Source organism: Canis lupus, chromosome 9 (genome assembly GCF_003254725.2).
Source record: "Canis lupus dingo isolate Sandy chromosome 9, ASM325472v2, whole genome shotgun sequence".
NCBI classification, from domain to species: Eukaryota; Metazoa; Chordata; class Mammalia; order Carnivora; family Canidae; genus Canis; species Canis lupus.
Genome location: NC_064251.1, coordinates 3,494,079 through 3,509,386, shown reverse-complemented (window position 1 = coordinate 3,509,386; position 15,308 = coordinate 3,494,079). Strand labels below are relative to the sequence as shown.

At 53.2% G+C, this 15,308-nt stretch overlaps 1 protein-coding gene across 22 annotated transcripts in view; it reads left to right on the top strand.

Annotated features, from left to right (window-relative positions):
* The first annotated feature begins 3,871 nt into the window (after positions 1–3,871).
* The window catches only part of PGS1 (phosphatidylglycerophosphate synthase 1), a 36,736-nt gene continuing 25,299 nt past the window's right edge, over positions 3,872–15,308 (top strand). For 17 of the 22 annotated variants that reach the window (XM_025468179.3, XM_049113874.1, XM_025468175.3 and 14 more), the window contains exons 1-3: positions 3,872–4,048; positions 12,346–12,535; positions 15,078–15,155. In XM_025468179.3, the coding sequence (XP_025323964.1) occupies positions 3,906–4,048; positions 12,346–12,535; positions 15,078–15,155 (411 nt within the window). In that variant the 5' untranslated portion in view covers positions 3,872–3,905. Of the gene's footprint in view, positions 4,049–4,333; positions 4,418–12,345; positions 12,536–12,684; positions 12,753–15,077; positions 15,156–15,308 lie in introns of those variants that run through there. The other 5 variants (XM_049113871.1, XM_049113869.1, XM_049113878.1 and 2 more) reach the window with 4 other exon arrangements.

Below are 15,308 nucleotides of genomic sequence, written 5' to 3'. Positions count from 1 at the left end.
TAGGTCTTAGTTTGGAAGGAAAGGGCATCGGGAATGAGGAAAGATCAAAGTAACAGCTAAATCAGGAGAATGTATCTCAGGGAAAATGAAGGCAGGAAAAGTGCTGGTGGCCTGAAGGCAGATGGCAGGCTCAGGTAAACCAGCCCCCAAAGGTAGGCCTGGGCGGCCAGGTTAGCAAACTGATCTGTGGCAGCAGGTCAATAAGTTCTCAGGAGGGCAAGTCACTGTTTCTCCCACCACCGTCGGTGGAAAAGCACAGACTCACAGCCAGGAAGCTCCTGAGCTCGCCTCCTCCTGCCACACGGGCCTTCATTAAACCGGAGTGAGCAGAGCCAGCTTCTGTTGGCGGGGCGTCCTGCTTAGGGTGCTCAGAGCACACAGGGCGCTGTGGGCTCCCATTCTGGGGCATGGGGAACAGGGAGTGGGGAGATGGGCAACAAGGGTGAAGGGGAATGGGAGGTCCAGGCTTCCAGCTATGAGAGAGGTTAGTCCTGGGGTGGAAGGAATCACCGGGTGCAGAGCGGATGGTATTGTAATCGTGTGGTATGGTGCTGGGTGGTAGCTCACTTGTGGGGAGAGGCTGAATCACTGTGTTGTACACCTGACATGAATGTAACATTGTGTGTCAACTGTACTTCAGTAAACACACACACAAAAAACAATAAACCAGTAAATAAGATTAGATCACAGTGGGATCCCTGGGTGGCGCAGCAGTTTAGCGCCTGCCTTTGGTCCAGGGCCCGATCCTGGAGACCCGGGATCGAATCCCACGTCGGGCTCCCGGGGCATGGAGCCTGCTTCTCCCTCTGCCTATGTCTCTGCCTCTCTCTCTCTCTCTCTCTCTCTCTGTGACTATCATAAATAAATTAAAAAAAAAAAAAGATTAGATCACAGTATGTGATAGGCAGGATAAATGGGGCCGGGGCGTGTTTCTAGGGGAAGCACGGTGCTCAGAAGGACGAGAGGAGCTGGGGATATGCTGTGAGCCAACGGAACAACTAAGCAAAGATCCTCAGGTGGCTGTACACGTGTGTGTATGTGTGTGTGTGTGTGTGTGTGTGTGTGTGTATTTGGGGGAGGGGGGATCGAGAAAAGGCCAGCTGGTGAGGCTGGGTAGTGACCAAGTAGAGGAATGGAGGCAAAGGCAGGCGGGGGCCCCAAGGCTGGCTTCATCCTGTCCTGGTACATAAGCCACTTATTCAGGAACCAAAGTGGGCTCCTCAGAAGGAGAGGGAGGGCCATTGCTGGAGGGAGAAGATGGGCCGGCCTGCCTCCCCCTCCTTGAATTTGCTAACAGCCCCAGGGCTGAGAGAGACCCTTGCACACAAAGTAACCTCAGGGAGGACAGGCCTTCCGTGCCGGCATTGATATGATTTTCGGTTCGGGTGTGAATCACAGACAGTGAGGCCCAGGCCCTTGGCTCAGGATTTCCTGGTGTTTCCTGCCCCGGAGAGCGGCCTTGCTATCAGGGGCAGCAGCCCACCACTCCCTGACGTCAACTCTCCTTCCAATGAATGCGTTTCCTTTTCCTTTTGGGAAGACCTGATATCTGTCATCCGTCCCATCAACTCTGCCATTCTAACCCTGGCACCTCCTGTTCAGGAAGGAGCCAGTGGGATTAACCAGAAGGCAGTGGTTGAGGGCAGGAGGGTGAAGGGGGCCTCAGCGGATGGGCTTTCCAGCCACCAGGGGTCTCAGCCTTTGACCTGCTCCAAAGGTCATCAAGGTGTGAGTGGAGGGCCCAGCAGCAGTCCCTAGACCACTGGCCCTCCAAGCAGCTTGGGGCACTCCCACACCTACTCTCTGGGCCACCTGTGTCACCTGAGAATGTCATCTCCTCTACTTGTTCTCACGAATCAGCCCAGATGAGATCTCCTGGTAGATGGGGGACGCCTGGGTGGCTCAGTGGTTTAGCGCCTGCCTTTGCCCCAGGGAGTGATCCTGGAGTCCTGGGATTGAGTCCCATATGGGGCTTCTTGCATGGAGCCTGCTTCTCCCTCTGCCTGTGTCTCTGTCTCTCTCTCTGTGTGTCTCTCATGAATAAATAAATAAATAATATATTTTTTAATAAATAAAAATCTTTAAAAAAAGAGAGAGAGAGATCTCCTGGTAGAAAGTGTTTATGTTAAAAAAAAAAAAAAAAAAAAAAAAAAAAAAGAAAGTGTTTATGTTGTCATCGTGTAAATGTAACCATTAGGAAGATTGCTCAATTTCTGAAAACCATTATTTAAAAAATTTTGCAACTTCTAAATGTGTGTGTCCTAGGATAAAGCCGTGGTTGCCTCATTCTGGTTGTAGTTTCAAAGCAGCCATGAAGTGTGTGGCTTCAGAAGTGCCTGGGTCATTGCCTCCTGTTTATACGTAATGTAAATACTTACGAGTTTAACTTACCATGCTGTAATATCACTGTGTGTTAGTACAATTTATTTTAGATCGGAAATTTCCAATGGGACGATACTGTGGTTGTTTGTCTCAATTAATACCTCACCCGACAAAGCACAGCCTATGAAAAGAAGCTGTTAGCTCTTTTCAGGATGGGTAGGATGCTCCTGTGGCGGCCACGGAGCATCATGGTGAAGGCATTCAACAACTTGACTCTGCAACCACCCGGTGTCCCAGGCGCTGTGCAAAACTGGAAACATGCAATGGATGGTCTCATTCTAGTTACTGGAAATTAGGAAATTTGATGATTCACCACTTGTAACTCGGGAAGAGTTGAATCAAATTCCACCTTGTGTTTGTAAAGCTATTTAATCGTGAAGGAAAAATTAAAACAATCTGAAATGCCCGTTGCTTGTAAACAACTTGGGAATTCTTGGATAGCGCCGAATAACCAACGTTAGCATTTTGGCGTATTTACATTTGGTGTATTCATTCTGTCTTTACACAATACTCCCTCCAATTTCTCATTTTCCCTTTGAGATAAGCTCTATGCTACTCGGTAGGAAATTTGGATTTTACACTTCATGTCTTTATTTTTTTATTTTTTTAAAAAGATTTATATTTATTTATTCATAGAGACAGAGAGAGAGAGAGAGAGAGAGAGAGAGGCAGAGACACAGGCAGAGGAAGAAGCAGGCTCCATGCAGGGAGCCCGACATGGGACTCGATCCCAGATCTCCAGGATCACACCCCAGGCTGCAGGCCACACTAAAACACTGCCACAGGGGCTGCCCTACTTCATGTCTTTAAACGTCCTTCTGGGAGGTGATTCTTTATGGGTAAGAATGGGTATCTTATGGGGGTCTCCCCCCCCAAAAAAAGCGATGCACCATTATTTATTTCACCAACTCCCCCCCTGTCCATTGCTTCCACATTGCTGATATGGCCAAGGATGCTGTGATGAACACTTTTGCAGGGAGCATGTAACTGACTTCCTGGGGTTACCTGGGTGGGCACGCAACGCGGAATGCTCTGCATCCAGGGTGTCCACAGCCTCGAACCCTCACAACCCCCTCCTGGGACAATCAGGTAGGATGTGCCGATCGCCCACCGCTCTCCGGGTTCCCAAGTCCCCGTCCGTGCGGAGGAACCCACGTTTCGGATCAGAGCCCTCTCTCCCAGCTCTCCGCCTCTCAAGACCCGTGCACCGCCTTCCTCCCGAAGGCCAGCTGCGGGAGGCGCTCCCGGCTTGCAGCCCCGCGGGCTCCGCTCGGGCCCCGTACACCTGCCCGGGAGCTTGGGCGCCGGGAGGACCCGCGCGGCGCGAGGCCAGCACTGCGAGGCGCTGGGGGGCGTGGCCGAGGCGATGGGGGCGGGGTAGTGGGCGGGGCCGAGGGCGGGGCGGGGCTCAGTCCGCTGCGCCTGCGCCCCGCGCGCCTCCCGCACACCTGTCCGTGTCTGCGAGCGCCGCTGTCAATAAAGTTCTTGCGCGCCGGAAGCGGAAGCGGAAGCGCCGAGTCTCCATGGCGGCGGCGGCGGCGGCGGCAGCGGGGCCGGTGCTCTGGAGGCGGCTGCTGGGCCTGCTGCCTGGCCGCCCCGGCCTGGCCGCGCTCCTGGGGCGCCTGTCCGACCGCCTGGGCAGGAACCGGGACCGCCGGCGCAGGAGGTGAGAGGAGGCCGGGCCGGCCGGGGCGGGGGCGGGAGCGGGGGCGCGGCCCTGCCTCTCCTGCGCGCCGGGAGTGCGCTCACGCGGGGGGTGGGGTGGGGGCGGGGCGGGCGCCCGGGGCCCCTGGCGGCGGGCGTTGGAGGGTCTTTTGCTCGCGCGGCGCTGGCTGCGGGGTGGATGAGCCTGGCCCGCATCGGGTGCGTGCAGCGCTTCGCACTGCCTGCCCGAGAGGGCTGTGAAGCAACCCCGAGTCCGAGTCCGGGGCTCTCGGGCCGGGGCGGGGGGTGGGGGTGGGGAGAGGAACCACTCGGAACCCTCTTCACACTCTTCAAAGGGCCCGTGTACTGGAAAAGCACTGAAGTGACTTCTGTAAGTGGCGGAGGCGGCTTTGAAGCCGTTTGTCCAGGCAGTCGTCTTTCAAAGTCAACATTTGCCAAGAGCATGCTGACCTAAGAGGCCTGCTGTTATTGCAGATGTTACAGGAAAAAAGGAAAAGGGGGGAAAAAAAGATTTCTTGTGTGCAAATGGTTTTCTTATCAGACTCAAGCCTTACACTTGACTCCTGAAAAGATAAAAAAAAAACACACACACACACACGCACACGCAGATCTTAGATGCGCATCCTTTAGAAGAGGTTGCGTTAGCTTAGGTTTTGATCTGTGCTTGCTTGAGTGAGATGGGACATCGTGGCTTTCGTGCTCGGATCTGCTTATGGGAAGGAACGTGCTTCGTCCTGGGTTGTAGTGGACGATGTTCAGCAGAAATCCGAGTTTGGTTCCTTTAGGGTGACTTGTAGGTTGGCTTTTAGGTGATCGCATCAGTCCGGAGGCCTTCAGAAGCCTGCTGAATGGTCAGGATGGCTTGGAGTTGCACCGACAGCGCAGCCCGGCGGGGGCGGGGCCTGGAGGAGGCGGCCTCTGCATTTTCTGGAGTTGGTGCTTAGCCAAGACCCGGGCTATTGCAGCGGGTGGGGAAATCGGATGACTTCTACGTCTTGGCATCAGACCTCTGGGAAGTTTGGTTTAAGGTTTCAAGAAATGTTCCCTCCTCGAAGACGAGGCGTTCAAGGCATTTTGTCGTCTCCCCGGTTAAAAACTATATGGAGGACATTTTCCTGTTTAAACCAGACACATGTTTAGACAATACAAAAAAACACTTTATGGTTCATTGTTGGTTACTGTTGGAATGGACTACTAAGGGGCGTTGGGGCAATCTCCACACCTTCTTTTGAAAAAGACATTTGAGTGTCTTTTCGGGGAGCAGGGGGTGGTCTAGATGGATTTCCCCAAGTCCTTTTTGGAAATGGGTGCAGCCGGTGTGGCACCATATTTCTTTTTGAAGAAGCCGAGAGAGAGCACGAGAAAGAGAGGGTTGTACCTCTGGGTCAGCAATTAAATCAGAAGCTCACTTAAAGAAACACAGGTTTTGTGTTTTAAAGAAATTAGTGTTTTATAGTCCTTAGAATGTTCTGCTAGGACTGAGGATGAGCGCTTTGACCAGTGTTGTTACAACACCGTAGCTTCTGAGCTTCTTTACTTTTCTTTTCTTTTTCCTCTTGGCCTTACTCCGTTTGCAGGTTTTCCTGACTCTGTGGCCTTGGTGTTTGGGGTTTCTCTGGGCTGTATGGCCACTCATCCTCTAGTGGTTGCTGACTTTCGTTTCTCCCCCATTAGTTGTACCTCGAAACTCCTCATTCCCCGAATGGTGTGGTTTCTTGTAACTCTGATCGTTGATTCATTGATAAGAGTTCTGTGTAGTCATGAGCTTAGACTTTTTCAGATTTTTAGCTTGCCAGTCTGACTCAACTGTTGGAGTGCCTGGTGAACCGTCGTGGCTAACAGGAGTGGAGAGCGGGCTCTTTCATTGCAGTGGTCTCCTTAGTTGTAGTGACAGAGAACGCTACTTAAAGTTACTTCCAGTTAGTGATCTAGAAATACTGTTGTTTTCTCTTGAGCAGGCATTTCGCTTGTTATTACTGTGGACTGCTAGGCTCATTCATATATTCAGCATGCATGTAGCAAGCACTCCTGGGCTGTGTGCTAGGTACCGAGGAAGCAAAGATAAAGAGCCTCATCTTCAGGATGCTCAGACCCATAAGCTGACAGTAATAGTAAGGTAAAGTAGAAGGTCATGGCAGCATCTACGAGGCCCAGCAGGAGGTCACGGAAAGCTTCGTGGTAGGGGTGATCTCAGAGCTGTAGTCTTGGAGTATAGGAGCAGGCTGGATAAAGAAGGGGGAGCTGGTGTTCAGGGGAGAATGATGAGTGGTGTGGGCTGATGATTGTAGCCGCAGAGGTGGCAGTTCTGAGGTGCCACAGGTTTCCAGGAGCTGACTGGGGGTGCTGAGTAGGGATGGGGGAAAAGGGGGGGAGCCAGAGCAAGCTCGTCCTCCGGGCTGAGACCCAGGGAGGCAAGCTCTGAGATTGCCTGTCCAGTTTCCTTTGATGGTGGTGGTCTAGGCCTGAGGTGGTGCGGAGTGGAAGGGATTAGAGTCAGCTCTAGTGTGTGTGTGTGTGTGTGTGTGTGTGTGTGTAGGGAGACTTGGTTGACTGCACGGATGGAGGCACGCTTCACCAAAATGGGGGGTAAGAAAGAGGACTGGGTGTGGGGGGTGATGATAAGTTGAGTTGGGGCACCTTAAGTTGTATCCAGGTGTGTCAGAGCAGAGGTGTCCAGTGTCCAGCCGACTGATGGGTCTGGAGCTGGGAACTGGAGGCGGTGGGGAAACAGTGCCTTGCAGTAGTGGGTTAGAGTCCTCAGACTCCAAATGACTCCTTTGGAGTAGATGGGACTGAGGGGGAAAGATGTCAGGAGGGCGCTAGTTCCTAATCTTGAGCTTGCCTGCCATACAAGGAAATATTTTCTTTGTGGCCTCCTTCTCTAAAAAACCCAAACAAATGATTTTCAGCCTGAGCTCTATGTGCAGAAAGGGCTTCATTTTTGAGACTCAACTCCCATTTTCTCTTCGAGGTCTGTGTGTGTGTGTGTGTGTGTGTGAGAGGGTGAGGGTGAGGGTGAGAGGTGGTGAGGAGGTTCCTAACTTCCCTGAGTTCTGAGGGAGACAGATAACCAGAAGACCGTTCTTTCAGTTAGACATCTGACGTAGTGGCAGGTCAGCATGCTCCGGTTTAGCTTGTTAGTAGTTTCCACTCTAAGGGATCACCAGATTTCCAGAAATTACTTTTTTTCTGTGAACTTTGTGATGTTCATTACTCATTAAGAGTTTAGTAGAGCCATCTCTTGGTTTATTTATAGTAGTACAATGGGTGGGAGGGGGATATTTAGAATCAAAGCATAATTTCCCCAAATAATTCAAGTCTGATTTCACAGGGGATTGGAATAAGATTTACAACGGACAGATTTTGAAATTGTAGCTTTACTGAGTTCATATTAGCATGAGCATCCCCTGAACACGTTGCAGCTGGTGACGAATTAGGCTGGGTCAGGCAATTGGGCGCTCCTAGAGAGATAGCTGCAAGCCCGGGATTAAAGTATTCTGATAGATAATCCACTTGTAAACATGTGATCTGATTCATGTAAACGAGTTCTTTTCAAGACTGCTGGGAAGTCCGGCTGGTCAAAGCCTTTGCATTAGTAGAACATGAGATGGGTTCTCGGCAGGCCCTTTGCTGTGCCTTCCACTCTGCCCCCCCCCCCCCCCCCCCCCCGCCAAGGTGCATTGTGGGTTACAGTTAGCCTTCTGGCCCCTGGATGTGATGGACTTCCTTTTGGGCAAGTCAAGAGGACAGTCATCTGGTCAGCATGTAGTCAGATGCTGGCAGCCTGGCCTCCCGTGCTGGACTTCTTGTGGGAGTTCAGCCGGCCGTTGGTCTTTTGTAACCTACGGGAATTCACACTCACTTCCCTTTCTTGGACTCGGGTGTTGCGTTAGTCAGGAAGGGCCGCCTGCTGCTGGGGACGCAGGAAGTATGGTGCCTTCACGTAGTCTGTTGAGTTCTTCTCAGGAAGTGCTATGACTGTTGCTCTTTTCTTCTCAGCTCACTTTCTGACGTTTAAATGTGCATGATTGAGGGGAGGAGGGGGGGTTTTCTTCAAAAGTAGTTTCTGAAAATATTGCAATCCACAGAACTTAGTTTCTTTTAAGAATTTCTTTCTTCATCATTTTGTACAGATTTGGATGGGATCCAAGCCACAGAGCTTGTACCACGAATCTTATCGTACAGTTCCAGAAGGGCTCATGGATTCAGAGCATGATGGAGCCCAGAGTGGGGGCCACTTGGCAAATGCCCCGTGTATGGTATGGGATGGAGGGTGGAACTCCTGTACCGTCTGCTGAGGATTTGTGCTTCGTGTAGGAAGATGGTCTTCCCGTATCACTGTGTTCTTTGTTCAGAGCCCCAGAGCCCCTCTTTTAAAAAGACCCCAAGAGGTTGGCCAGCTTACTTTTCCCACTGGTGGTGGGTGAGGCTCTGTGCCCTGGGGGGCAGGCCTGTGTCCTCTGAGGCAAAGAGGCCATGGAGGGGATGCGTGAAGGTAAAGTGTAGACCTGGGTGTAATTCTTTCTTTATTGGCACCTCACCGCTGGCCACGTGGGAACTTGGTTGGACCTCCAGGCACATTGTTGCACATCCAGACAAAGAAAAAACGCAAGGTGTGCCAGTATTTTTCCATGGAGCACATGCAGCTTCAAGATGTTTGGTGAAATGGAAAACTCCAGTCTCCCTGCAAAAAGGAGAAATGCCTTCTCTTTCCCCTGAGGCTCCCTGTGGCAATAGCTGTTTGGTTGTGTCTCAGCGGCTCTTCTGCTCTGTTTCCGAATGGCTGCTTATTCTGAACTAAATCCCACTGCCTTCTCATGCCTGGCGGGAGGTCTGGGCTGCCTGTCCCACCTCAGACTGTCCTGGGGACAGGCAGGCTTCCGCTGTCTTTACTTAGTGCCTCCCCACCCCAACATCCAGGGGCTCAACGGACAAGAGCATCCTTAGTCAAGGCAGTTCAGATGTGGATTTCTCTTGTAGAGATGGTCGGAGACACGTCCCACCCCTCCATACCCTCCTCCCTTCTTGTTCCCTGTGCCCTCCTAGAGCCGCCCTGAAGCCTTACCCTCACTCTGCCCACACAGGTCTCTCCATGGGTGGAGAAAGGGCCCGAGGTCAGGGGTCCACTTAGACCCAGCCTGCTCCCCAGATTCCACGAGAAGCCTTAAATCCCATGGCTGAACCCATCCCCACTGTCAGGTGTCCCGTGGGTGGCTGGAGCCTGCCCTTCATGGAGCCTGCTGGTTCGTTTCCCCATTAGGGCTGTTGGCCAGAGATCTGTTTGCTTTGCTGTTGCTGCCTCTTCCACCCGCTCGCTGGAGCGTCCCTAGGGGCTTGCCCTGGCCCTTGTTCTCCAGCCATGATATTTGTGAGTCGGCCGACGCTATTATCTGGTCCCCTACCCCCACCACTTCCTCTTCTTTGTAACTAGAAATGGGAGCTAGATGGTCTTAGAAAGATGATTCAGGGGAGTCCAGGTCTAGGTGTGGAAACCGGTGTGTGTGCTGGTTGAGTTCTCTGAATGGTGTGTGTGATCTGGCTCTGCATTTTTGGTAAAATAACCACAGCTCCTCAGATTTCTCGGGGCTTCAGTTCCTGACCTGGGATATGTGGTTTCTTAGTAAGCCTCCCTGGGGTGAGGGGACTTGCCTGTGCAGGTGGTCGCCCCCAGAGACTGGGGTTATTGTGCGCTGGGGGTGCTGCTAGCACCAGGAACAACCTTTTCTGGGAAGATTCCCAGGAGTTAGACTGTGGAAAGCGGGAACTAACCCCCCATGGGCTTTTGGCTGAGGCGAAAGAAAAAAATGAGCCCCTAAGCAGACTTGGGCTTGGCTACTTCTGTCCTGGCTGAAGCACTTCAGTTAGATTTTGAGTGTCACCTGTCCAGATATGGTTTTCCCAACTCCCGTGCTGTCACCGGGGGGGCCTTCATAAAATGCTTTGCTCCTCAGAGTGCCTTCCTCTTTGGGTGCATAAAATTGCCAGTCCAGGGTTGGGTCTCCCCCTGCACGACTCCTGCTCCGAATTGGCTTTCAGCTCCTCCTCTCTAGCAAAAATAAACCTGTCAGTACACAGATTAAACAGGAAGCCAACATAAAAAAGCCCTCAACAAATCTTGGATGGAGGCCTTGATGGAACATTCCCAGGGAGAGCTGCCTGGCAGGGACAAGTCCTGCCCAAGGCAGCCCGGGGCCTGGAGCCTGGCCCGCCTGAGCCTGCCCGGTGCCTCCCCGGGGCAGGACGGGGCTGACGGTGGACCGTGTTTGTGTGGGTGCGCGTGTCCATCCGTCCGTGTCGCCGTGTGTCTGTCCTCTGGCCTGGCTGTGGAGACCCTCCCGGGCTTTCCCGCTCATGGTGTTTGCCAGTGCCCACGTCTTCCATCTGCTCAGCCCTCCCTTGCCTGGAGCGGGCTCCTCTGCACACCCTGCTCAACACCACCAGCTCCCCTCGCCGGTCACTCGAAGCACACGTCCTGCACATGTCCACCTTTAATTAATGGTGGCATTTTCTCTTATGTTGTTCTTAGATGACTTCAGGTGACTTCAGGTGTGTAAGCCCGTGAGGCCGCCAGGTTTGGGGGGGGGCTGGGGCTGGACTGCTCTTCCCTTGTGCCCCCGCAGGACAGGACAGTGCTCACCCGATGCCTGGGGGTGCGGCCCGAGTCCACATGTGCCCTCCCTGGGTTGCTGTGTGCTGAGGACATGTCTCCAAAGCCTCCTTCTGGGGAGCCGCCTGGAGGCTGCTGGCCCCTGGGCGGGATGTGTGGACTGACGGCATGGCCCCGGGTAGGGGGGGTGTGCGGGCGCCCTGGTTCTTTTCCATACAGGCTGAGAGAGGATGAGTGCCGCGAGCCTTGGAGATCCGTTGGTGTGGTGGTGCTGTGGGGTTTTCCACCTCAAATAGACCATGTTTAATTAATGAATATTAGACTTTAGGCCCCCTCTGGGGCTTCAAATTGATAGAGTGTTGTGCAGACTTTCCCATTGTGTCGTGGTTTTCCACTGGCCTGAAGGATCCTTCCCTCTCCTCCTGGAAGTGAGCTTTGAGCACAGCAGGAGTGAGGCCCATGGTTTTGGGGAAATGGGGCAGCACTCCCTCGTTTACATGTCTAGGCCTTTCATTTGCAAGCTGCTGTTCATCACCTGGAAGCCAGAGAACGTCAGCAGGCTGGGGTCACCCCCTCTCTGAGCCAGCTCCCTCTGCATTGTGGGGCCCCAGGCCACTCCCTGACTTCCCAGGATCCAGAGAGCCGTTACCTTCCACTCGTTGACTTAAGTTTTCTTGGCGTGAGTTTGCTGGGACCCACCAGTGGGCTTTCTGGGAAGCACAGCTGTGGGCCATCTGGCATCTGCATAGGGATGTTTGCGGGCCCTGGGAAGATTCACGCTTTATCATGAGGCAAGTGAATGAGGTCATCTTCCTGGAATCTGTGGCCCTTCAGGCTGTGGGGTGTTCAAGTGCCCTTTCCCCAGAGTCCCTCTTGGAGCTGCAGTAGAAGGGCACGCGGCGAAGCAGATTGGCCGGCTGCTGGAATTGAGATTAGTGTCGGGCTCTTGTGGGGCTCTGGGTGTGTTGCCCCTCCTCGTCCCCACGGGGTTGCCAGCGGCGGGGAGCAGACCTGTGGTTCCACCAGCAGGACCTCAGTGGCTGCTGTCTCTGCCAGCCTGGGGGTGCAGCTGTGTGTGAGGCGAGCCCTGAGGACGAGGTGTCCAGGGCCGTGGGGGGAATTCTTGCCACTGTAGAGGTGCCCTCCGCCCCCCACCCCAGGCTCCTCCTGTTCCAGCTCTTCTCTCCACATCGATTATTCAAGAGAAAACTTCGTTTTTCTGGGTCCTTCCCTGAATAAAAGCCTTGCTGATCTCTGTAGCCCTGCAGCTGGCGGCTGGGGTCCAGTGGTCGCGCTTATCCCAGACTCGCCTGGCTGCAGGTGGCCGTCCACGGCTCTCTGCAGGCCACTTTGGTTGGCACCTTGGGGTTAACCACGCAGAGGCTTCTGCGAGTTTACTTGTGTTTACATTTAGTTTGTGTTTACATTTAGTTACATTTAGTTTACATTTAGTTTGCTCTAAATGTGGAGCTGTTTGGAACCAACTATACGTTTGGGGTTTATCTGTAGGTACTGGCACTGCTCAAGTTGCTCACCTAGTAGAGGCTGAGGACGAGGCCTTTTGCAGAGTTTGACTTGGGCTCACTTAAAATAGCCTAGCAAATCTGAAACCATTCCCCTCTGTCCCCCAGTAATTGAGAGAGACCCTGAGGAAATGTTTGAGAAGTATGATCCTCTGTCTCTGTAACCAGGTCGCCATGGCTGCTGTTGGCTCCTCTGCTGTCCCCGGCTGTCCCCCAGGTCACCTCCCCTCCTTGCTGCCTGTGTCCAGAGGGCGTGCACAGGTTCCAGTGGATCCGGAACCTGGTCCCAGAGTTCGGGGTCTCCAGTTCCCACGTCAGGGTGCTTGCTTCCCCGGCAGAGTTTTTTGAGCTTATGAAGGTAAGTTGTGTCCACAGGTGAGAGGGATAGACATTTGAGTTACAGGCTTGGGGACATGAGGTTGGGTGAGTCCTGAGCAGAAGTGCCTTCTGTTCTGGAAGTTTCTGATAGCTGCTCGGCTCATTGGTGTGGGTTCTTCTCCCTGTTAGGTTTTCAGCCTTACAAATGCTTGAGTTGTGCCGTCATCTGAGGCTCCCCTGCGTGTCTAACGTCTCAGGTAGAGTAGCTCAGTGTGTGGGCAGTGAGGGGCAGGTCCCAGATTTTGATTCTTACCCCAGGTTCGTTCCCTCGGTTTCATCAGAAGGGAGGCTGGTGAGGGCGTGTGGGTGTCCTTGCTAACGATATCTGGGAAGAAAGGAACCTATTCTAGTCACGGCATGATAGGCCCCTCCTGCCCCTGCAAACATCACCAGAACACAGTGCTGTCATCTTGGTAGGCTGGACGTACGGGGAATGAAGACCCAGCTGACCCCCGGAAGAGATTTGATATGTAGGAAGTGGCTGGAATTCTCTTGTTCGGTAAAGTGACTTTACAGATCACTGGAAAATTTGGACACCTCGTTTTAGGCCTTTTGATCCCTGTTCTTTCCTGTGACTGTCTAAGGTTTGTGCCTTCTCTGTCCTGGTGGAGATGCTAACCTTTGCATTTGGGGGGGCTGAGCTTTGAGTACTCAGGTGTTCGTGTCCCATCTAGTTATTTGAGTTAAAACTGCTAATTGGGATATTGTGAAGCTGATCAGTTTTTATTAACGTGAACTCTCTGGGTTAGTGGTGATGTTAGAATTAAAATATGATGAGGTCAGGCAGGTGGAATGGTGGTAGATAATAGGAAGTAAATGTAGAAATTAATTTTTCTGTAGAATGAACTGTGCTTGATTTGAATAATAGCACATTCTCCTTTTGCCCTGTTGTTCTGTGGATCCACACTTAGCTTTATTTCTGACGAGCTCCTTCCAGAATGCAATTTGCTTGTGTGCGTGTGTGTCTGTGTACGTCTGTCCCCTGACTTCCCTGTGCTGCTCGTAGTCCTGTGTGTCCTTTTTGTGGAGAACTGATGTTAAGGTGGTTTGCTCTTTGCTCCTTCTTGGTTATCTGTTTGGCTTGAAGAAACAGGTTTTGCAGAGGCAGTTCTTCGTGTTCTAGTCAGGCCTGGGTGAATGACTGGCTGAGTCTCCGCGTGGCCATCCCCTGGCTGTGCACCTGCCCGGGTGGGGCCCTGGACGACAGGAAGGGCCCCGGGGCTTGGCCCAGCAGGCTGGGAGGAAGCCCTTTTCTCACGCCCTTTGAATGAGTCTCTGATGCAGGGATTGTGCCGAATGGGATGTGTCTCTTCCCTGGGCCCACGGAGCGGCCTCGTTCCCTGAGAGGGGAGCGCAGCCTGCCGCCTGCCCAGCCTGCGAGCCCTCATTCTAGCACCTGAGCCGAGGTGCCTGTTCCTGAGTCATCGTTTGCTCTGTGTAATCGTGTTCCCTGCAGGCATCCTCTTCCCAAATAACAAGACAGAGGAGAAGGCGAACTTGGGAAATTGTCTTGTGCTTTCTGTGTGTGCAGGCCCTGTGCCCGTGTTTCTGGGCAGGCCCCACAGGCTGTGGGTGCTGCGTCCCTGCCTGGTGGGAAAGCAGGTGTGTGTGTGTGCCCTGTTTCCTGCCTCCCACGAGGCCTGGTCCTTCTGCGTCTCCTTCCAGAGCGAGACCTTTGACAAAGCCGCCCATCTTTCTGCCCCTGGCAGCCCCTCTGGGCAGGGTGCTTCGAGCTCTGGAGGGGGGTGATTGTTCCACACTGGGGAGCAGGTCTGCACACAGCACTCGGCCTCTTGACACTGTGGTCTTTGAGCACTGATCTGTTTTGTCTTGGTGCCTGGGGCCTGGTCTGTGCTTCAGTGCCTGCTCATTGTGAGACCCAGCCATGCAGGTGCGGACAGGAGTGCCGTGAGGTGCAGTTTGGCACCCCCACTCCCCTCCCCTGCCCATCAGGGACCGCTCTTGGCGGCTTGTGCCCTGCATGTGCCGTACATGCCCCCGGGGCAGTGAACGGGCCATGGTCTGCACTCTGGGTGACTCCAGCTTTCATCACAGTACATTGTGGACATGACGTCAGGTCGCTGTCAGACCTCCTTCATTCTTTTGATGGCTGCATCATGTCTCGTGCGGTTAGGTCTTGTCTTTAAGGGGGAGGATTTTATTATTTGTTTATTTAGCTTTTAAAAAGATTTTATTCATTTATTCATGAGAGACACGGAGAGAGGCAGAGACATAGGCAGAAGGAGAAGCAGGCTCCCCATGGGGAGCCCGATACAGGACTCGATCCCAGGACCCTGGGATCACGACTTGAGCCGAAGGCAGACAGCCACTGAACTACCCAGGTACCCCAGGGGGAGGATTTTATCAGGATTATGGGTCATTATTTGGGAGGGCACCATTAGCGTTTGGGCTCAATTCTTATACCAGTTGGAGAAGGTGTAGGATAGTTCAGTCCGAGGCGTTACTTGTTTGATTTTCTCAGTAGCTGTGGAAGCGATGACTGACTTGTTTTCCTCTTTCAGGGCCAGATCAAAGTGGCCAAGAGACGGGTGGTGATGGCATCTCTCTATCTGGGGACAGGTCCTTTGGAACAGGAACTGGTAAGGTTTGAGGTGGGATGGTCCCCAAGGCAGCAGTGAATCACCCTGAACCCCCTGACTGCGTGGTGCTGTGGAGTTGAGGTTGAGCTGCCTTTTCTTGGCCTTCGCCTCTCAGCCAGCTGCTGGTTGTTGTTGGCCATGTCAGGAGGGCCA